Here is a 23,869-nt window from a genome sequence, read left to right on the forward strand (position 1 = left end):
ATTTGGATGGATAAGTAAATGAATCACTGACCACATGCATTAGTTGCACAAGTAAGGTAGCAGGACAGATATTTTCCATTACCCATAGAGGTGATATTTGAACAATGTTTTCAAACAATGACTCCTGAATTGCAACATAATATTGCCTAAGCTGTCTTTGCATTGGCATCCCTCCCAACTGTCCCGTTTTCAGCGGGACAGTCCCGCTTTCGACAGCTTAACCCGCGGGTTTGTACTGGGAATTCCCAATTTCTCTGCACTGAACAGCTAAAAAAAGAAACAATGTTTCTAACTTAATTGGCTTTTGGCAGAGAGCCCAGAACAGCCATGAGGTGCAGATAAGACACGTTGTAACAATTTTGAGATAAGCAAATAATTAATTTAACAATTGAGATAACAGGTCACTTGGGAGAAGTTAGGTCACACTGTGAGATTCTGGGAGATTTACTCTTCTGGCGACTAATCGCCTCCTCTTTGGGGTGAATAATCTCCCCGAACTGCTTCCCCCTGTCTTCCGCCTGCTACAATTAAAAAACACATGTGGCATGGCACTTGCTGCGCTTTGTTTTCTGAAGTCGCCCGAAAGTTGCCTCTTGAGGAAGAGGCAATTAGTCGCCGAGACTAAATCTCTCCGAATCTCAAAGTGTGACCTTACCCTAAAGGGCGATTCACTTACATTAGCAAAACTGTAATAACTGGGGGAAAAACACAGAAATATGTTCAAACTTTTCCAAATTTTGTAAAATGAACATGGTAATTAGGGGGGTGTCCAAAATGGGTTTTTGTCCCTAAAACTGTTATAAGTTGGTCTGGCAAATTGATGGAGTGCTGAAGCAATTTTATGCCATGAAATCTTTCTTACTCCAATTTCTATTTACACCTTTGTAAATAACCCACACGGGATATGTGAAGAATAAGGTAAATTACTAGAAAATCCATCTATCAAGGCTGCATGGATTGAGCTTAACTGAGTTTGCGATCAGTCTCGCCCAGCAACTTGATTTCTGCACAGCCCTTGGTAATACATTTCCCATATGTGTACTGATTTACAAGGAAATGCTGGAGGGACTGTTTAAGATGTGCTTGCTTAAAACATTTAATTAAGTTCAAATGAATTCTAAAATGTGCCATTGTTCCCTCCACTCTTAACACTCTGGTCTAAGTAGATTTACCACCTGCCTTGAATTTAGTGGGATTGTCCTGAGATACTAAGGAATGTCCCATGCCTTAAAATAGGCAATATTGAGACAGCTGCCCTTGAGATGAATGATGAATGATGTGTGGTTTGTACATACATTATGGGAGGGTTACAAAGCCTGCCAGACAAAGTGAAGCCTAAAGCATATGGATTAGCCCTATGGTAAACAGAAAGAACCTTGTACATGTAACTCTCACTCTAAATTCATACGTTAAAGGGAAGATGGGGTGTACACAATGCCTCCCTTCAGTTGTTGGACTGCAACTCCCAACCTTCTCTGACAATGGCTGCTGAGAGTTTTTAAGACAGGAAATCAGCTTTAACAATTCTGAAGGGTTTCTATGATGTGTGTACTTTATCATCAGATTATTCTATAGATATGGGACCTGTCATCCAGATAAGGGATGCCCTAAGGCTGCTAATATTGATTCCCAGTAATTAGTTTTCCCTACCTGAACTGTGTTTTGGCTTTCTGCTGATCCTATTAGCAATATGCAATCAAGCATTATAGCATTAAAGTACTGTGAGTTTTTTGACATATATCCTACTACACATTTTTATGTTATAAAATAAAAATTCTTGTTAGCAATATCAGAATGCATTTTGTGCTTATAGAACAGAATGACCACAGTGAGTAGAGGAGCAGGACTTCAGGCACACAAAGCTCAGAAGGGGAGTGGTTGGTTATGAGGAGTGAGCAAGCCACAGGAGGCTATTCTCATTCATGCTCCATAGGAGAGCGAGGGAGGTCAGGCTGCATTCTCTGTGCAGAGCAGGGGGGACGTCCATCTGTAAGAGAAGGCTGGAATGCTATGGTCAGAAATAGAAGGTCTATACGATTCCTAGAGCCCCAGGAACATTGGCTTCGCCAGAAGACATTTGAGACCTTGCCCTATGCACTTTGGTTCGTCTGCTGTTCATGATTTTGGAATTTGACATCAACGCATGCCTGGAATTTGCCAAATTTACTCTCTGAAAGAGTTCTCGTTGGGTAAGTAAAACGAATGATTACTAAGATAAATATGATAAAACAAAATATTGCATTGATGCACTGCGTATAATGCATTATTTAGTGTATATATCCTATACATTATTATACAAATTACAGGTATCTTAAGCACAGTTTGAGAAAGCAGTCAGTGCCAGAACTCTAAATAGATATTCGGGTTTCATACATTGTGCATCACTGCTTTTGGGAACATGACTGCGCTGTCAGTAAAATGAAGTGTGACTTTGTGCTTTGTCCTCGCTGCTGCCCTGTTAGGGGTGTCTGTTCTTTTACTACTTTTCTATTAGTCTGCAAACAATTACACTGCCCTTTGAGGGAAATGGTTTGTGCCTTTTCTTTGTTGGCTAACTGTGTCAGTCTGCAATCTATTAAACTTCTCCGCTTGCAATGCTGCTGCTGGGCAAATGTAGCATGCCAAGCTGTTATAGGGAAATGGAGACTCTTGCCTTGTTACTTTTGGGTAGCAACTTAATTTACACTCTGCAAATTATTTAACTACCCTGTTGCTGTGGCTCTGCTGGGTCTGTTTCTGTGTTACTCTGCACGCTGTTTGATGGAAATAACTTTGATACTCACACTGCATAGAGACTTCTGTAATAGCCCCAAATAGCCCGACTAGAAAATCACCCGCTTAGTGTGTGTCAGAGTTAAATGTTTGCCCACCTTACCTCAAAGTAGGTAAAGAAACACTAGAGATTACATCATTACTTTCAGTTTCCTATAATTTTACAGAAATGCATTAGGAGTGCACATAAAAAATTTACCATATTTACCATAAAGCCATAGACGATGATAACAGCACCCCTATTGGCCATGATCTTCTATCTACTTCTGTCAGTTATTATTTGTATTTATTTTGTCGTTTAACTTAAAAGAGGCAATAGTAATAAAGTTAGTGTATTAGATTCAGGGAAAACTGGGAAAAGGGGACTATAAATTGCTGGGGGGCACTGAAGCATAAAGGGCCTGAAGGGGTCCTGATGATGTGCAGTTTTCAGGACAAAGTAGATGAGCTTCTCCAAGTTTTTTTGTGGAGCACAAAAACTTTTAGCCAAGCCACTGAATTGATCACTAAGATCATTTTTAGCTGCGCCGAGTTGCTTTTTGCAAGTAGCATCCAATCTAACAAATAAAAAAATTTGGAACACCACAAAACTGGGTTCATTTTACATTAGTAGAATAGTGACCCATGGCAACCATTCAGCAATTAGCTCTAATTAGTCAGCTGCATCTTGCCCAAACTGCTTTGGGCAACGGTTACATCTCTTCATGAATTACCCACAGATTTTAACAGACGCCAATGCAAAATGCAAAATCTTCAACTTTTCAATCCAATAGAATCTGACAATTTAAATTGCCTATGTGAACACGGTTGTGGTCTTAATCGTTAAGGGTGGCGACACCTGCTAAGATTCAGGGGAGATTAGTCGCCCAGCGACAAATGTCCTCTTCTTCAGGCGACTAATCTCCCCGAAAAACGTTCCCGTCGGCTAGAATGTAAATCGCCAGCGGGATGGCACTCGGATCACTTCGTTTTCCGAAGAGGAGATCTGTCGCTGCCCAACTAATCTCTCCGGAATCTTAGCGTGTGTCACCACCCTAAAAGAATCATTTACCCACTCATGCATTATAGCTCCAGCATATGTACATAAAATAAAACGCACGTTTGCCAATGCTGACTTACAGAGTTTGATTCAGATATGCAAGAATTATTATGTTCTTCCGTTGTCTTGTCTCCAAAAACATACAGGCAAGTTAATTGGCTTCTGATGATATTAGCTGTAGTGTTCCTTAGATTGTAAGTCATTTTTCTCATATATCAATAATAATGATACAGGTGTGGGATCCGTTATCCAGTAACCCGGTTGTCTCCCATAGACTCCATTTTATCCAAATAATCCAAATGTTTAAAAATGATTTCCTTTTTCTCTGTAATAATAAAACAGTATCTTGTACTTGATCCAAACTAGGATTTAATAAATCAATCCATATTTGGAGCAAAACCAGCCAATTGGGTTTACTTGATCCAAACTAAGACATAATGAATCCTTATGAATCCCTAAAGGGTTTATTTAATGTTTACATGATTTTATGGTAGACTTTAAGGTATGAAGATCAAAATTACAGAAAGATCCATTATCCAGAAAACCCCCAAGCATTCTGGATAACAGGTCCCATACATCTAATAACATTCTCTATAAACTAGACTTCTGGCATCCCCCCAACCCTGAATACACCACATTTGTACATTGCATAAAAAAGTTATTTATAACTAAAATAGGGGAAGTGCAAAACATTGTCTCATTGTATTCTATAGGACAGACCGCACTGAATAAACATGGAACAAATTTCTAGCCTGCGTAGCTAGCAACAATTTGAATGGGGTATAGCCTTTAAAGCAGTGGTTCCCAAAATGTGGGTCTGGCCATTGTGGGGGTCTGGACATTGTGTAAGGAGGCCAGGTTGAGGACCCTACAGGTGAATATAGCTCACAATAATTTGAGCATCCTACTATGTATGGGGATTTAATATTGATAGACAATAGGTGGAAGACTAGAATTCCATTCACCACTTAACTAAAGACATAGGGGTCCATTTATTAAACCTCGACTATTTTCTGGTAAAAGTTTTTAGGGGGAAAACTCAACTTTTTCATGGAAAGTCGCATTTTTAGAGATTTATCATACCCCAAAGCTGCAAAAAATCCGAATCCAAACTAAAACTCCATCTCAAACCTGTCAAGGTCATGTAGAAGTCAATGGCAGATGTCCCTGAAGTTGTTTCTTGACATTGCTGGATAATCTGAAAATTCTGGGGTTTCATCCGATAATCCGAAAAATTTGAGTTTATGCAGCAAAAAATTGATAAAACAGAGTTTTTGGAGCATCAATTATATGATTTGACGCTCGATTTTGTGGTGACCTTTTATCGCTCTGATTTTTTAGAGAAAAATTATTGATAAATGAGTTAAAATTGTGGAAGAGAGTTTGGTCAGATTTTTTTCCAAAAAAATTCGATTAATTTGAGTTTAAGTAAATGTGCCCCATAGTAAAGAAGTTTAGTATGATCGTACTTTAACTGCTATGCCAGGATTAGACATACCCCACTACAGTATGAATGAATACCAAAACCATTTTATCTGTTTACCATATGTATTGAATTTGCTAGCTGCTGGCAGTTGTTGAACTATAATTTCCTGTATGGTCAGTCATCTGTTAAATGTTTGGAAACCCCACAATCTACAGTTCATAGCAAGAAAGGCTGCAACAAATCTATACCTTGTAGGATCTTGCAATCAGATCTCGACTCCTATTTATCACCGTAGTCAAGTCAGGGTCAGATTTCTCACTTGACAAATAAAACAGACAGATTCAGCCCCATTAATCCAGTAAAGTACTTAAGCTAAGTTCTGTGAAATTTTCTGGCTCAGGTTTTTTTATGACATTTATAACTTTCTGAGTGAAGGCAGGAAGAGGGGCCTCTGAGTGTCTTGTTGTAGACCACATGGTATTTTGCTACGTGATTGATGGACTACTTCTCCATATGGTCTTTCCATAACATGTTCCAGAGATTTAGAGGATGCTATGGGACTACTGTTTCTTTTAGAGCAGGATTTGTTGGCTGTCAGAGGATGACTTTAAAAAGTAGAGAAAGGAATTCCCAGTGAACATATTTTGTGAATTCTACAGGCAAGTTCTTCATGCACAACAGAAGATGCCCAATTTTTAGTTGCTGCATTGCACCTCCCCAAATACTCACTTGCTGTTTTTGACTGTATACAGGTATGGGACATTTTATCCAAAATGCTCAGGACCTGGGGCATTCTGGATAAATAATCTTTCTGTAATTTGGATCTTCATACCTTAAGTCTGCTAGAAAATCATGTCAACATTAAATAAACCCAACAGGCTGCTTTTGCTTCCAATAAGGATTAATTAAAGCTTGGTTGGGATCAAGTACAAGGTACTGTTTCATTTTTACAGAGAAAAGGGAAATCAATTTTTAAAAACTGGATTATTTGGATAAAATGGAGTCTATGGGAGACGTCTTTCCATAATTTTGAGCTTTCTGGTTAACAAGTTTCAAGATAATGTATCGCATACCTGTAATTTAACAAAACTGTAAGACTATAATTTAAATGGATTATGTTAAAATGGCCTAAAATAGACCTTGGGGCTCTGTAGACTGGGGGCAAAGACATTCCTTTGGTGGCCACATTCAGCTCCCATTTAGAAGGTTTAGCAGGAGAACCAGACCAGATACTGTATTCTGCCTGCACTAAACAACTTCAGGATATAAATTGTTTACAGGTGATTTTTGCTGCAGCTCTATGTCTAAGTGTAGTGTATTTCCCGGTACTGGATAAAATGATAGAATGGTAGAATCTTTGTGGGTGCTTATTGCTCCATAAGATACACAGTTAATGGGACCTCATAACCACTGGAACTTATGTATGCTGAATCTGTGGTCAGTCTTCAGTCTACCTTCAGTTTTCTTTTTAACATTAAGCAATTTGCTAATTTCCTGCCAACACTTGTTTTAGGTTCCTCTTTCTTGATATTATTTCTCATAATACATGCGCTATGATGGAATGCGTTAACAATGGAATGCTCTGTAAAAATACAGTGTGAATGCGGCTAAAAATGGAACAATGTGCACAATCATTCAGAAACATTTGCATTTTTTGCTGAAGAAAAAATCTGACATTGTCTCATTTGCACCAATAAGATACAGTAAGATAATCAAGTGACGGAAAATGAATAGTTACCCGTAAAAGGCACCTATCGTAAAAAAAGTTTCCTCCATAGCAGGTGCGGGCTAATAGAGAGTTGGGGTAAACAATAGATTTGTATTTTAAATACCCCCGGGAACTGCTGTACCAGTCACACCAGGAGGGAGTTCCCAGTGCAGGCAGCCATGTTGTGACATGGTTGCACCACAGTTCTCGATCATTATGCACATGAGTGTGAAGCGGAGGCTTGCAGAACCAGCTTTAATATGCAGCACCTTTGGTGGGGGAAACATTTATTTCATGATAGGTGCCCTTTAAAAAAGACTAATGGGGGGGGGGCGGAGCTAACCAAGCTAACAAGATGGACGCTTAAGAATTAAGCTCCGTGATACAGGGGAGCCAGCTTCCTTAAGGGACATTTTTAAACAGTTCCGACCAGCCTATAAAGCTTGCAGAACGCTTTTGGACTATTATGGGACAAAAGAGAAACCTGAAAAAGGATCAGAAAACGGTCTCTACTTATTTCACTCCGGCTCCGCGACGCGCTACCAGGGCCTCAGGCGCCATCTTGGATCCGCCACGCGGCGCACACACTGAACAGCAAGCTCCGATGCCGGACCCTCAGGCAGAGGGGTCCCCGGCCACGGCGGCTCAGATCCGCGAGATGTTGCAGGAGGTGAAAGGAGCCCTGCAGAAAGACATCAAACAAATGGCGGAAGAGCTGCGTAAAGACATACAAGAGGTCGGAGAGAGAACCGCTCATCTGGAGGAACAAGTGAGTGATTTCGCAGATGCCCATAATGAGCTGGCAGACTCACATGGCAAACTGCAAGCGGAAGCGGACAAGCTCCGGGAAAAGGTTACAGATCTAGAAGACCGATCTCGCCGCAATAACCTACGGCTTAGGGGCATACCTGAAGCGATAGGCCCGCAGGAGTTGGAACAGTACATGTTGCAGCTTACGGGCTTGATAATGCCTGACTCCCACCAACTGGAAAGGGCGATAGACCGTATCCATAGAGTGCCCAAACCGAAGGCAGCCCCAGAAACAGCACCGAGAGATGTGTTGATGCGGTTTGTCTTTTACAAAACCAAAGAAAGCCTTTTATCGCTTGCCAGGAAAAAGGAGGGATGGCCCGAGGAATACAAAGGCCTAGAGGTGTACGCAGATTTATCGCCCGCCACTCTCCTTAAAAGGAAAGCATTCATGGAAACAACTGCACTGCTGCGCCAGCATAATATTCTGTACAGATGGGGCTATCCAGTCAAGCTTCTTCTACAGAGGAACGGAGTGCCTGTTACGCTATCCTCGCCAGCAGAAGCGAAAAAAGCCCTTATCAGATGGAATATCATCACTCCGGAGAATGATAAAGCGGCATCATCTTCACAAAAATCCCCACCATCTCCGAGACGAATTAGGAAGGAATGGATCAAGGCATAGAGTTGGTCGGTTGGTTATAGTGCAGGAAGTTAATCCTGATATTCCCCTTAAGGATCCATAAATTACGAGATCGAGATGTTTGTGTTCCTAAGCTCCCCTGCTCAGAGAGAGTGACACTTAATCTCCAGAGCCCCCACTGACTCAAGTTTTGGTGAGATACAATCTGGTGGTATTAGCTGTTTGCTACCACATGCAACATTTAAAGTTGCCGAGTTTACAAATGTTGGTTGTACAAGTATTAGTATTTACTGTTTTGGTCCTATTTCCATGTTTTTCTAGGTACAAGGTTTCTGCTCTAACTACTGCCTCGGGTTTAATCTTCGATGGGCCGGTTGGGAGTTTTTTCACTGATTGTTATAGCACTGTACATTATTATGTTGGGATAAGCGATGCACTGCAAAAGAAGAATGACACGTTTTTATTCATTGAATGCTAGGGGGTTAAACTCCCCTCATAAGAGGAATCAGGCTCTCAGAGATGCGCATAGAGCAAAGGCTGATGTACTATTTTATCAAGAAACACATTTCACTGTTAAAAACCCGCCTAGATTCTCTAATAGGTATTACCCCCACTCATTTCATTCTTATTCTCAGAATAAGACGAAAGGGGTATCCATATTGATCTCGGCTAAAGTGTCATGCCAAGTTTTGCAGTCCGTTGCTGACCCCGCTGGTCGCTACCTGCTGTTAATTTGCATGTTAGATAATGTTAAATATACCTTGGTGAACATTTATGCCCCAAATGAGCATCAATATAAATTCTTATCCCAAACACTTAATAGGCTACTCAGCGACAGACAAGGGAAGTGTATAGTTGCTGGGGACTTCAATATGACCCTGCAACCACATATAGATATTTATAGAGGGATTAAAGGGGCACCCAGTAAAAATCAATTGGCTCAGGCCAAAAAACTAAGAGCTCTGATCCATAACTTTGCCTTGATAGATGTGTGGCGAGCGAAATACCCTTCTGAAAAGGAATATACGTATTTTTCCCCGAGATTCCATACCCATACAAGAATTGATATGTTTTTATCGGATACTCAGACCACATCACAAATTTCCAATCCATGGATAGGTATCCGAACGTGGTCGGATCATGCACCTATTGGCATGACGATACCCCGGGGGAACAATTTAGAGAAGCTTCCCTGGAGACTTAATAGTGTCTTATTGCAAAAGGAGGAAAGTAAACAGTACATAGAACAAAAAATTACCCAATATTTCAGGGAAAACAAACCGGAGGATACGAACTGGCAAAATACCTGGTTGGCACATAAAGCAGTAATTAGAGGAGAATTAATAGCTCAAGCCAAACAAATAAGAAAACAAAGGGAGATGGAGCAATTACAATTAGAGACCCAATTGGCAGAACTGGAAAAAAAACTTATTCAAAAATATAGCGTGACTATTGTTAAGCAAATCAAGGAACAACGGGATAAATTGAATGCACTATTGGCAGCCAAAACAGCATATAGACTACAACGCTTGCATCTCATTTATTATACCAAAGGGAACAAGGCAGATAGATTATTAGCAAGTTTATTGAGACAGAAACAAGCACAAAACAGAATCCAGTATTTGATGGACGCCCAGACCAAAATAACGGACCCCAAACAGATTGCAAATAAGTTCGCACAATATTACGAATCATTGTATAATTTGGGTTCTAGTGTGAATAACCAAAAGCCCCAATCAGAGCATATTACTGACTATTTGAACAAATTAAATCTCCCGACCCCTTCAGCACAACAACTTGAGGCACTTAGCCGTCCAATCACCCAGGAAGAGATTCAACTAATAATTAAAGACCTAAAATTAGGAAAAGCCCCGGGCCCGGACGGGTACTCTAACCAATATTTTAAAACGTATGCCACACTTCTTTCTCCATTCCTACTTAAGCTTTTTCAAAACATAATGGATACGGGCCAGATACACCCTGAATTTTTACAGGCCCATGTGGTTACAATCCCCAAGCCGGGTAAGTCCCAAGAACAATGTCAAAATTACAGACCTATAACATTGCTCAACACTGATCTTAAGATTTACTCAAAACTCCTTGCCCAAAGATTGAACCTAATCCTGCCTTCCCTGATTAATAACGATCAGGTGGGATTTGTGTTAAATCGCCAGGGCGCTGATGCTACCAGGAGATTTCAAAACATATTGTATATACTCAAGAAGTCGAACACGCCCGCCTTGTTGTTGTCCTTGGATGCTGAGAAGGCGTTCGACAGGGTAAACTGGGACTATATGAAAGCTACGTTAGCTAAGTTCCAGTTGGGAGAGTCCTTTCTCAAAGCTATACAACCACTTTACTCTAACCCGACTGCTAAAGTTTGCACAGCGGGTGCACTGTCGAGCGCCTTCAAGCTTTCTAATGGGACCAGACAGGGATGTCCTCTGTCTCCCCTAATTTTCGCCTTGATGGTGGAACCATTAGCCCAGACTATTAGAGAGAATCAAGATATAAAGGGAATAACCACGTCCACGGGGCAAGAAAAGATAGGATTATTTGCGGACGACATTTTGCTATCTATTACAGAGCCTATAATCTCCCTACCCAATGTCTTACAGGAATTGAAGAAATTTCAATCCATTTCGTGGTACAAAATAAATACTCAAAAAACACAAGCCCTTCCTATAAACATCTCCAAACAGGCTTTGGCAGGGGTTATGCAACATCATTCGTTTGAATGGAGGGACTCTTATTTAGTTTACTTGGGCATAAAACTACCCAAAAATCCGGAAATTATCTATAAATTAAATTATGTGCCACTTATTAAACTGGTGGAGTCCGAATGTAATAGATGGCGGAAAGAGACAATCTCGTGGTATGGGCGCATAACATCAATAAAAATGAATCTGCTTCCACGGATATTATATGTCTTCAGAATGCTGCAATAGCTCTCCCCTCACATTTTCTAGCAACCTTGCAGAAAGGGTTAAATAGATTTGTCTGGCAATACAAGCCTCCGAGATTATCCTTTGCTATTTCACAATACTCCAAATCCTCAGGAGGGTTAGGTATACCCAATGTTAAATTATATTATATGGCTACGATATTAGAATCTGTTGTTAGGCTGCATGCGGTGCAATATTATAAAAAATGGGTGGACATGGAGACAGACAGGGGAGGTGACAAGTCTCTTGCCCACTATTTTTGGCTCCCTAAAAAAAACAGACCGTCACTTGACGAATTTTTACCAACTACTTTACTCTCTTTGAAAATATGGGACTCAACATCTTCCAGATATAATTTTGGTTCCTTCCCCTCACCATTGCTTCCACTATATGCATTCAAGTATTTCATTCCACATATCTCCCTGACCAATTGGACGCAAGTAGGTCTTTATAAATTGGGAGATTTATTTTTTGGAAAAACGTTGCGGAGTTTTGAGGACTTAAGGGAAAAATTCGGACTGCAAAAGAACCAACTCTATGCTTATCACCAAATAACCCATTTCTCAAATCGTGCAACCGAGACTACAAGTCACTCCGGAGTCATACCCCAATGGAGAATCTCTGTGGGAAATATTGGGGAGGTAAAGCGATTCTATCTGATTGCTATAAAATGTTAAACCAGCGAGATGAAACACGCAAATTGCCCTATATGGAGAAATGGGAGGCAGACCTACAAGCGCAATTTACTCCAGCACAATGGAATGAGAGTATAAATAGCCCAAAAGGAGCGACGCATTGCACAAACCACATTGAAGCCCACACAAAAATAATAACGAGATGGTATTTAACACCGACCAGAATAGCTAAATTCTCGGGGACCTATCCCACTACTTGCTGGAGGGGGTGTGGGCATCAGGGTACTGTTCTCCACATGTGGTGGCAATGTGCTAAAGTGGTCCCATTTTGGAATACGGTTTTTGCAGATATCAAGGACATAATTCAACAGGATATTCCACAGCTTCCACAAATTGCTTTATTACAAATATACCCAATGAGAATCACAAAGGAAAAAAAGCGGCTGCTATTTCAAATCTTCAACACGGCAATAACTTTAATAGCCAGATCATGGAAACAACCTTCAACTCCTACGCAGCAACAACTTCAGGCCCAGTTGAATATGAGACGTAACATGGAGTTACTGTCGGAAGTGGATCCTGTAAGAAAAACAAAAATTAGCAAAATTTGGGAACCTTGGAATGTCTACCAAATCTCCATGTCCACCCATACCCTATAGCCCATCTGTGCCTTTTAGAATGCAATATGTTGGGGACCAGTTATGTAGTTAAGTTTAAAAGAAGCGGATATTGTGATATGAATATCTCTGGTTCTAGCCGGTAAATATTGGTGATTTCACGGTAACCTTGTACCTTATTACCTTATTACCTTATTATTATTTATTTTCTTTTTTATTCTTTTACCTATTCTTCTTGTTGTTTATGATTTTATGTGTATACTTTGTGCAAATATTTTTCAATAAAAGCAAAACTGAATTGAAAAAAAAAAAAGACTAATGGGGTAATGTAATAAAAAGTCTTATGTTTGCCCACATCCAGTAACCAATAGCAACCAATCAGAGGTGTGTTTTCAAAGACCCTAGCCAGTAAGTGCTATTTATTAGTCAATACCCCATAGAGGGGGGAAGTGTAATGTAAAAGGATCAAAAGTGTGCTACTGATCTAAACACCCACTGCAACCAGCAGTCAGCAGCAAAAAATTTACTGGTTAGCTGTTTGTAAACAATCATCTGATTTGTTGTTACAGATTACTAGACCTGGACAGACTTTGCAACTTGTAACTGTTTTGTTAACTCTGGGGCAGGTTTATTACATATTAAACTGGGGAATCCAGGGGGATTCCTGGCAGTCTGATATTCTTCCTGCGTTATTAGCACTTCCCTGACTCTCGCAAAGTTTTCTTGACAGTCAGAAAAGGGTTAAATAAACACAGATAAATGGCACTAAAGTCATTAATAAATTACCCATTTATCAAGGCATATGAATATCATTTCATCAGTGTAGCTTTGAATGATTTGGGTGGTTGCCAATATACATAAGCACAGAGCTTACACACTACTCTAAATTGTAAATCACAGATACAAACTACAAGCAGGCATTTAGGACCTTTACACATTCCACCTGTGTTACATACCTCATATACCTGATCATGTAAGTTCCTTTTTCTAATAAGTTTACTAGGGATGCACCGAATCCAGGATTCGGTTCGGGATTTCGGCCAAGATTCAGGCTTTTTCAGCAGGATTCGGATTCAGCCTTCTGTCCGGCCAAAACGAATCCAAATCCTAATTTGCATATGCAAATTACGGGGAGGGAAATCGCATGACTTTTTGTCACAAAACAAGGAAGTAAAAAATGTTTTCCCCTTCCCACCCCTTATTTGCATATGCAAATTAGGATTCCGATTCTGTTCGGTATTCGGCCGAATCCAAAATAGTGGATTCGGTGCATCCCTAGATTTTACTCTACTTGCCTGGCTGCCAGAGGTATGAGAGTACATGTACCAAAGTTATGCTTTACCTGCTATCCCACAACCACAGTCCCTTCCCAGAGACTATTATCCCACTGTTACTATAGGCACCATATCTCCCTACTATACCTGCTATCCCACAGTTACACTCCCTTCCCAGAGACTATTATCCACTGTTACTATAGACACCATCTCTCCCTACTATACCTGCTATCCCACAGCCACAGTCCCTTCCCAGAGACTATTATCCCACTGTTACTATAGGTACCATCTCTCCCTACTATACCTGCTATCTCACAGTTACACTCCCTTCCCAGACACTATTATCCACTGTTACTATATACACCATCTCTCCCTACAATACCTGCTATCCCACAGTTACACTCCCTTCCCAGAGACTATTATCCACTGTTACTTTAGACACCATCTCTGACTACTATACCTACTATCCCACAGCCACAGTCCCTTCCCAGAGACTATTATCCCACTGTTACTATAGGCACCATATCTCCCTACTATACCTGTTATCCCACAGTTACACTCCCTTCCCAGAGACTATTATCCACTGTTACTTTAGACACCATCTCTGACTACTATACCTACTATCCCACAGCCACAGTCCCTTCCCAGAGACTATTATCCCACTGTTACTATAGGCACCATATCTCCATACTATACCTACTATCCCACAACCACAGTCCCGTGCCCAAGGCTATTATTCCCACTGCTAATATAGGTGCTCTTGATTTTCTTCTCATTAAAGAGGTAATTTTGTTGTTCTTGAGCAAGGCATAGGTATAGAGTGGAACTCCACTTACAGAAAGTTAAAAGAGGTAACATGATGAAATGCTTGTTGCTGAAAGGGTGGCCAGGCTGGAATTTTCTTCCAGAGGAAACAGTGAAAACTCATCAGGGGAATAGAAAATGAAACAGGATAGCCTCCCAGGGAAAAATCACACAGCTATAGGAATCTGTAGGTCAAGGCAAGGTTCTCTATCAATAAACACATTAGCCCCACTGCAAGGAAAGGGCCATCAAAAAATCTTGTTTTAGTCTGCATATTGAAGCTAAACTGAAAGCAGCTAGTTTGGGTTAGAACATTATGGGAACCCATTCAGAGCCATTACAGTCCCTTGTGGATATCTGCTATACATTAGTGTTTTTTGCACAAAAAATATTTAGACATAGCAGATATGCTTTCTGACTATCACATTCTTTTTTTTCTGGCTCACACTAGAGTTTATGTTGTACATATCATTTATCATAGTGATGGTAATTGTATTGCAAAACAACTTTGTAGCATCTAATTCTCTGAGGTGTAGGTATTGATAGATGTACGGACTGCTTCTTTTTATTCTCTCGCAGTATGATTGTAAGGGTTACTGATAGCCATAGCTGGGAACTTTCTGACTGAGCTGACCCTTACATCTGGAAAATATTAACCCTCACAGTCTGGTACCCCTTCAACTAGAAATTACATTGCATCATTATTCTGAACTTACTTATCCAATATTATGTTGTCAGACAACCATTTAAATTACCCATTTACTTATTGTTATTTAGTTTTTTTTATACATGTGACATCATTAGATTGAAAAGTGTGACATCATTATGCTCAACAACATTTCTACTGTATGTTTGATTTTCATTAAAGGAGAAGGTAAGGCTAAAATTAAGTAAGTTTTAGAAAGGTCTATAGAAATACACCAGTAAACCCTAAAAGTAATGTTGTTCTGAGTCCTTTGTTAAAAGAAAGACCACATTTCTTTCCTTCTATCGTGAACACATGGGCTTCTGTATCAGACTTCCTGTTTTCAGCTTAAACCTCCAGGGCAGGGCTTGAGCATGCTCAGTTTGCTCCTCTCCCCCTCCCTCCTCCCATCCCTGCTGTAATCTGAGCCCAGAGCTATGACTGAGCAGGGAAACTCAGACAGGGAGTGATGTCACACCAAGAAAATATGGCAGCTGCTATCCTAAACAAATAGAGAGCTTCTAGAGCCGTTTACTCAGGTATGGTAAAGCATTCTACAGAATAAGTAGTGTTATAGCTTGCACTATTGTGGCTAATCTACTGGCAATAAACTGCTTTGCTACCTTTCCTTCTCCTTTAACAAAGAGGCTTCCACTATATTGTTGGCACTATCCAGTGTAGTAGCTGATATGTCACAAGGATAAGGCAGCATAGTTATACAATATATGCATTCCTGCCCTGCAAGGCCCTGAGTTCAATTCCAGGTAGAGCACTCAATGTTATCGATTTTCCTCCCACATTCCAATAAATAGAAAAAAAACAAGATACTGATGAAACTGACCTTAATGTGTGCGTCACAGGGACATTCGATTGTAAGTAGGGACTTAAGCTCTTAAATTGTGGCAATTATGCAAGAAGCCCTGCAATACTTTGTAATGTAAATGTCAAATTAACAGAAAATTGTGTGCAAGAATATTATTCTGCCAAAGAATTTAGAGTTTATTAGCAAGCAGTCAGGTTATTCTGTCCACCAATCCATGTTCTGAAACATATTGGGGAAAAGTAGTAAAGTTTGTACCAAATTTAGAAACCCATAGCAGACAATCAGCTGTTAAAACAGGTGCCCAACAAATGTTAACTGCTGATTAATTGCTGATCTGTCTGTTCCCATGCTGCGTTTGTTGTGTCTATCTCTGTACAACTTTCTCCTTTAGCCTTACCCCTTGTCTGTTCATTGTTTTCTTTTCCAAATTCAAACAAATTGGTGAAATTCCTGAATAATAAGATTCTAGGATGTTACAAATGAGTTGGATTACATAATACTGATCATAAAGGATTCAGAAAAGATTTTTAAATTCCAAGCAGTGGGGTAAAGAAGCTGAAAGTGTCAGTTCTTCCAAGAGATTTGTTTATCTGAAATAGTTAGAATTGTATCTTTGCTTGTCTTATATTGCTATAAACATATCTAAGTGCAGGTGCTGAGTATTCTGGACTATCTGCCGAAAAGCCTCTTATTTAATTAAGTTTTAGAAACATTGTATATTTTCTAGCGTCAGTGCTGGAGATCAAAGAGAAACTGGGGACATTTCAGTAATAATCTGGGACTGCAGGCTGAACTGTCAAAATTGGGACTCTCAGTTGTCAGTTGGGAGGTATGCTCTATAGCAGTGATCCCCAACCAGTAGCTCGTGAGCAACATGTCGCTCTCCCACCCCTTGGATGTTGCTCTCAGTGTCCTCAAAACAGGTGCTTATTTTTGAATTCCAGGCTTGGAAGCAAGTTTTAATTGCATAGAAACTGAGTATAGTGCCAAGCAGAGCCTCCTGTATGCTGCCAGTCCACATAGGGGCTACCAAATAACCACACATCCCTTATTTGGCACCCCAAGGGACTTTCCCATGCTTGTGTTGCTCCCCAATTCTTTTTACATTTGAATGTGTGGGTAAAAATTATTGGGGACCCCTGCTCTATAGCCACTCTACACGCTGAAACTTTGCACATCTGCTGCTTGCTGGTGGGGGGGGGTCGGAAGCAGGTAGGATATAGTGTGCACATGCCCCCTGCTTTTTTTTGGAGGGCCAGGTGTCTTGCTGTTTTGTCTCTGATTCCAAGGTTAATGCTTATTAAAATCAATAAATACTCTTTACTAATTGGTTCCTAAAAGTGTAGGGACCCATAGGGTTATTAGCCACTATGGTTTTAAATAGGGGCTATTAACTCTATGGTTAATAGCCCCTAGCTACTACTACTAGGTAGGCAATAGCCGATGTATCTAGCTTAGCTTATTATGATATTATTTGTATCATTTGCCCATAGTTTGATGACCACTTCCTGTCTCTTCAAAATATAGTGTTTGGAAAGGGGTCGCACTTCTGCTTTTGCTGTGTCATTGTTCCTGGGATCAACAATACCCAGTAAAGTTTTCTACCTTGCAGGGACAACCCTTTTAGTTTAAGTTGGGGAACAGGGACCCTATGAACGAGGTTTAGTCAGTACAGGATTTCGCTGCTGTTATGTTCTAGAAACATGAGATAGTCTGAAATATCTCTAAAAAACAACTTGTGCTCCAACCAGGCAGGATATAAGGGAGTACCTCTCCTCTAGGCTCTGCTTACCTAAATGAAGCGGTGGTGGTACTGAAGAGGAAATCCGGCTACATTTTCTTCCTGATCCATTTCTGATGTAGGTGATCCAGACCACATAAGGCATGAGTATTAACCTTTTGCTGCTTTATTCAATAACGCCTGTTGTTATCTGGTTTGCAAGAACCTTCCAGCATCCTCTACCTTTATATTACACAACTGTAACGAGAGGTGTAGTTACAATAAACCCTCATCTTCCCCCCTCCTGGCATTTTCAGAAAACGAAAGCAAATAAATTGTGAGGCGCAGAATGTTTTTGCCAGGCATGGATATGCCTATTGACACAAATGTTTCTGTGGTTTCACAAATTTTATGCCAAAATGGGACAGATTCACTCATCACTGCAAATTAACTATATATATGCCGCTATATAAAATATCTGTAGAGAGCATCACAGGTGCTATAGTATGTAGTTGAACATTGTAACACATTTGAAAGACAGATTATATTTAAATGATGGTGTCATACAAAGAAGTATACAGAGCCCTTGATCAGACAGGGGGTCATACAAATCCATTGGACGGCCACAGCCAGCCTGTGTTCAGTTGGGCAGCTCTGTTTTAAAAGGTTGGTTCACCTTTAAGGAGTGCTGGTTCTCTTCTCTAGTAGCTAATCCATGGCAAATAATGTCAAAGTTTGCGCCTCATCTTGTAATCCATAGCAACCAATCACCAAGTAGCATTTACTATTTGAAAGCAAAAATTTGATTGCTTGCTGTGGGTTACTAGACTACTAAACTTTTAAACTTTGTGATTTTTACTCCAGAGCTCATGGTTAGGGTACTGTTATCCCTGCAAGCAGCGGAGGTTGCCTTACCTTTTGTATAGAACCTTGAATTTGTTTTAGAAATGCCTTTGGCCACATACTCAATTATTCTGGCTTTGTTGCTTTTAAATGGGGAATTTGCACATATTAACGTCCCTTTGTTTTATGTAAACACAGCAGTTTCCAAGGTTCAGCAGTTGACACTGGTAGGGTCAAACATAATGCTGGCATGATTTTGTGTGATGTCTGACCTCAGTGTGGGTCACTGGTAGGTAACAGGGAAAAAAATGAAGGTAAAAACGTGAGCCGAAATAGAAGGTAATGATGTACTTGAGCACATCTAAAGGTTTCTATGCTTAACTTTCTTTCTATGAAGAGCCTTGCACAATAAATGGAGTTTTACACATCTAAAGCATTTGAATGCATCTGTATGGGGAATCTGACTTTGTTGCATGAATTTGATTAAACCGTTTTTGTACCACTTGGAATCATATCATTCTTTATATAAAGCCTTCAAATTTTAAAGGGGAAATGTCACTGGAATAAAAAAATGTTTACTAAGAATAAATGCATATTCCTTTGGAAATTAGTGTAGTTAGGTTTTTATTTATTTTTTTTTTACTTTGCTTGACATTTAAAAATAATATATGTCTGACCTTGCGAGGTGGCAGCGTATCTGGAATTCATTCACTGGATGAGCTTGGATAAGTCACAGCAAACAAACTTAGTGCAGTTATAGTAAACACTATTAAACCTTATGTCAAAATGAAATTGAGTTCTAAAGAGCAGGGTGATTAATGATTAATGATTAATGAACTTATAGCATTGTTGCATAACATAAAAGAGATAGGTGTTTACATAATAATGACAGCTAGGAAGAATAAGTGTGCTTTTTGAGACAATAAAAAGAACTTCCCTTTGCGAACAATTCATCTAAACAAACACAGTAAGATCTTTGTGATAAAAAACAAAAGCCTCCCATTTTAAAAGTATAAATCAAATTTCTTCCTCAAATACTAGGATTTTGTTTTTTTTAACTGTAAAGAATATATGGATGAGCTTTATACATTTATATGTATGCAGGTATTTATACAGCTAAATATGAATACGTTTTTTGCTGAGAAAGAAATATTTTGAAAGCCACAGGTATATTTAATCTCTCGCTGCCGATGTGCATTGATTTGGTTTTTTTTTTCTTTGAATTCCACAGGAGTTTACTGTAAAACACATTATGCTTGGCATATTCCAAGAAGCTCAGTCGTCCATTAAAGAGAAACCACAGAGAATGTGGGTAGTGTGCCCTCTTGTGAATCGTCTTTGAATTACAGAGAAAGAATTGGTTTTTTTTCATCAGCGGCAAATATGGCTTCAGAATCTCTGCCTTCCAGAAACTTGGAATCCAGAAGGTGCGATGAAGTGATAAATCTTCACTACAACTACACAGGAAAACTCAAGGAAAGAGAGTTTGATCATATGGACACAACCGAAATAGTGTTCCTCATCATCTGCAGTTTTATAGTACTTGAGAATCTAATGGTACTCATTGCTATCTGGAAGAACAACAGATTCCACAACAGGATGTACTTTTTTATTGGCAACCTTGCACTTTGTGACTTGCTAGCTGGGATCGCTTACATTGTCAACATTTGCATGTCTGGAAGCAAAACTATGGATATCTCGCTGACAGCCTGGTTTGTTAGGGAGGGCAGTATGTTCATTGCTCTAGGAGCGTCCACGTTTAGCCTGTTAGCAATTGCTATTGAGAGGCACTTAACAATGATCAAAATGAGGCCTTATGATGCCAACAAGAAATACCGAGTGTTTCTTCTTATTGGAACTTGCTGGCTCATCTCCTTTTCTCTCGGTGCCTTGCCAATTCTCGGCTGGAACTGCATTGGGGACTTACCAAACTGCTCCACAATCTTGCCTCTGTACTCAAAACGTTACGTTGGATTTTGCATTAGCATTTTCATAGCCATTCTGATTGCAATCGTTATCCTCTACGCACGAATCTACATTCTGGTTAAGTCCAGTAGCCGCAGAGTCACAAACCACAGTAATTCGGAGAGATCCATGGCACTTCTCAGGACAGTTGTTATTGTTGTGGGAGTTTTTATTGCCTGCTGGTCACCTATATTTATCCTTCTCCTGATAGATGTTGCCTGTGAAGTCAAAACGTGTTCCATATTATATAAGGTACAGTGGTTTATTGCTCTTGCTGTTCTCAACTCTGCCTTGAATCCAGTCATCTACACTCTAGCTAGCAAGGAAATGCGCCGGGCATTCTTTCGTCTGGTGTGCAGCTGTTTGGTCAAGACTAACAACTCAAGATCATTACCGATCCAACCAACGCCCGATCAGAGCCGGAGCAAATGCAGTAGCAGCAGCAATTCCCCAAAACATAAATGCTTTATACAGACTAATGGTCACAGTAAAGATGAAAAAAGTGAATCCTCATACCACAATGGAACTTTCACCAAATAACCTTCCATCATCGCTCTTTAGTACAGCTCTGAATTTAAGGACCCTCTGAGTTTCCTAATGGGTTTCCCTGCACTTATAAACTTGCTTAGCGAGTACCATGAAGTATTGTTACTATTTGAATGCATGTCCGTCAATTCATTTTATTTTCTAAGTGTTTTAACTCAGGAAATACTTCAAATGTATGTTACGATGAAGCAGATGGTTTTGCAACAAAAAAAAAACTATTTTGGTAAAACTTACAGCCAATTCAAAACAATTCTAAAAGAGATTAATGTTAATTGTTCTACGCAACTGGCATTTTATTGAGGATAAAGACTAAGGAATCTGTGGAACTGGTACCTGCAATAGTAATTTTGCAGGGGTGCCTTAATAATAGCCCTGGAAGATTTAGTTCTCCAAAGCCACCACAAAACTGAACATGAATGGGAGAATAGTTTTTATGTGCCAATGTTTAGGCAACATTAAGCATCAAATTCATCTGTAAGGTTTTTTTCTCTTCTGAACAATATGTTCCTTTATCTCTACCTGTTGTAGCATGTAAGGCTTAATTCAATCAGTGGAACATCTGCTTTATATTTACAATAAACCATTCACCAAGATCATTTGGCTTATTAGGTGGTGCACCCTAGTAACTGTTCTTTCACATCAAAGTACATTACACACCTGATCTTTCCCAACCTGAAATTCCTCCAACTGCATTGTTATAGATCGGTCATTTCCATTCCCTTATAGGCAAGAACTTTGTGTTGTTTTTCCTTTGTAGCTGACATTCAACATCTTGACAAGTGAAAAGATCCGTGAGGATAAAATTTAACCAATTTAACCGTGACTGTATTACATTAATAGATTATCTATATAAATATATTAAATACTTTTATAAAGTAAAAGAAGGCTTCAAATTTCAAACCATGATGCAAGCTTTTTTTTTTTATTGTGTATTTTGTACAAATTGTTTTGTTTGTTCAACATAATGATGCATGCATTTCTGCAACACACATACTGTATGTTTATTTTATCTGTTTATGCTGTTACAATGCTCTTGATATATATATATACTATCCGATATGACTAGAAATTTCATATCATTGACTTTAAATGATTTTTTTAAAAATATAGAATACATGCTTACATTTTGCCACCTGTCTTGCCATCTGTTTTGGGGTACATAGGCGAATAGTAGAAGACAGCCAGAAGTAACTGGCAAAAAGCAGTTATCAACAATTGCAGATACATTGTGATCAGGAACACTGACAGCCACAAGGTACAACATCAGGACTGGGGGTTTTAGACTGGGTTTGGTGAATGTAATTGAAATAAAGTATTACAATTTATGGTCAGGTATTTTGGGCTTTATGGTGTTTGCTGTACTTGAAGAAAGGCTGTGAACTTTGAAAAATGTATATAATGGCCCAAAGGAAACAAATAAAGCAGGCAAGTACCAAGTAGCCCTAATGGCCATTTGCTTAAAGTAGAACTAAAGCCTAGCTAAAGAAGTAGGACACAAATTTTGTGCATTATGTTTTGGGCTTCTGTACCAAACCGGCAACCACAGCCCTTTATCAGGGAAGATCTGTATCTCCGAAGCTGCCCCAGTAGCTGACAATCTTCCCCCTGTGACAAGTTGGAAGTCCTGGATCATTGCTGCTATTGAGAAGCTGAAACTGTGTGGATTATTGGGAAACAGCTTCTAAAATCACAAACCTGGGTCCCCCAGTTTAGCAGCCCTGAAACTGAGCTGCTGAGTTTAGTAAAGTTGAGAACTGCTAATAATTTTTAAAAGGTTCAATCAATTTTCTGTCTGAAATAATTAACGAGTGTCTATATCTCGACAAATTGGAAATTTTATTTGAATATAATCAGACCTCTTATTTTGACATCTTTTTGTTATAAAAAATGTCTTTTAGCATGTATCCCAGAACAATCTTAGGGTACCCTAGCTTGCTCTATCATACTGTAGCACTGTATGAATGAGTGCAAATAGCACAGTCTAAGAAGCATGCTGCAAATATTTTTCTCAGTAGTTTCTGTATCCACAAGTGTTTAGCAGTTAGTGTGCATGCATGCTCCAGACTGCAGTTGTTTATTTTAATCCTAAGCAACATGCATTTTAACTTATTCCTAATTAGTCATGCAACATGTGATTTAAATTTCTGATGTAACACATAAAAATGCACCACACATTAAACACTGTTGAAAACATGCGTAGGTACAGAATGTTAGACTTATTTTATATACTTTCTGCTCAAATGTATCATTTCAAACCTTGATGTGTGGAAATCTCTGTGTGTATATATATATATATATATATATATATATATATATATATATATATATATATATATATATATACACACATAGGTATGAGTCCTGTTATCCAGAATGCTTGGGACCTGAGGTTTTCCAGATGATGGATCTTTCTGTAATTGGGATCTTCATACCTTAACTAGAAAATCATGTAAACATTAAAGGGGTCCTATTTTATCACATTAGTCAAGCAAAATGAACTTTAATTACACTATATAAAATATTTGAATTTCTTGCAGTCTGGGAACTCATAATTATAGCAAGCAGGCAGGAGCTATTTTGTGGACACTGTTATTAAGACAAGTCTTGTATCATCTCAGAATCTTGTTTGTGCACCAGAATGGGGGACCCGATGTCCATCCCCATGCACTGGCTA

General features: G+C 39.4%; 1 protein-coding gene across 1 annotated transcript; it reads left to right on the forward strand.

The window, feature by feature from the left end:
- Positions 1-1,881: 1,881 nt before the first annotated feature.
- s1pr3.L (sphingosine-1-phosphate receptor 3 L homeolog) lies at positions 1,882-22,319 on the forward strand. The gene is made up of 2 exons (XM_018259229.2): positions 1,882-2,189; positions 19,916-22,319. Exon 2 carries the CDS (start codon positions 20,068-20,070, stop codon positions 21,187-21,189), a length of 1,122 nt encoding a protein of 373 aa, XP_018114718.1. The 5' UTR covers positions 1,882-2,189; positions 19,916-20,067; the 3' UTR covers positions 21,190-22,319.
- Positions 22,320-23,869: the final 1,550 nt, after the last annotated feature.

The sequence above is a fragment of the Xenopus laevis genome, chromosome 1L (genome assembly GCF_017654675.1).
Source record: "Xenopus laevis strain J_2021 chromosome 1L, Xenopus_laevis_v10.1, whole genome shotgun sequence".
NCBI lineage: Eukaryota > Metazoa > Chordata > Amphibia > Anura > Pipidae > Xenopus > Xenopus laevis.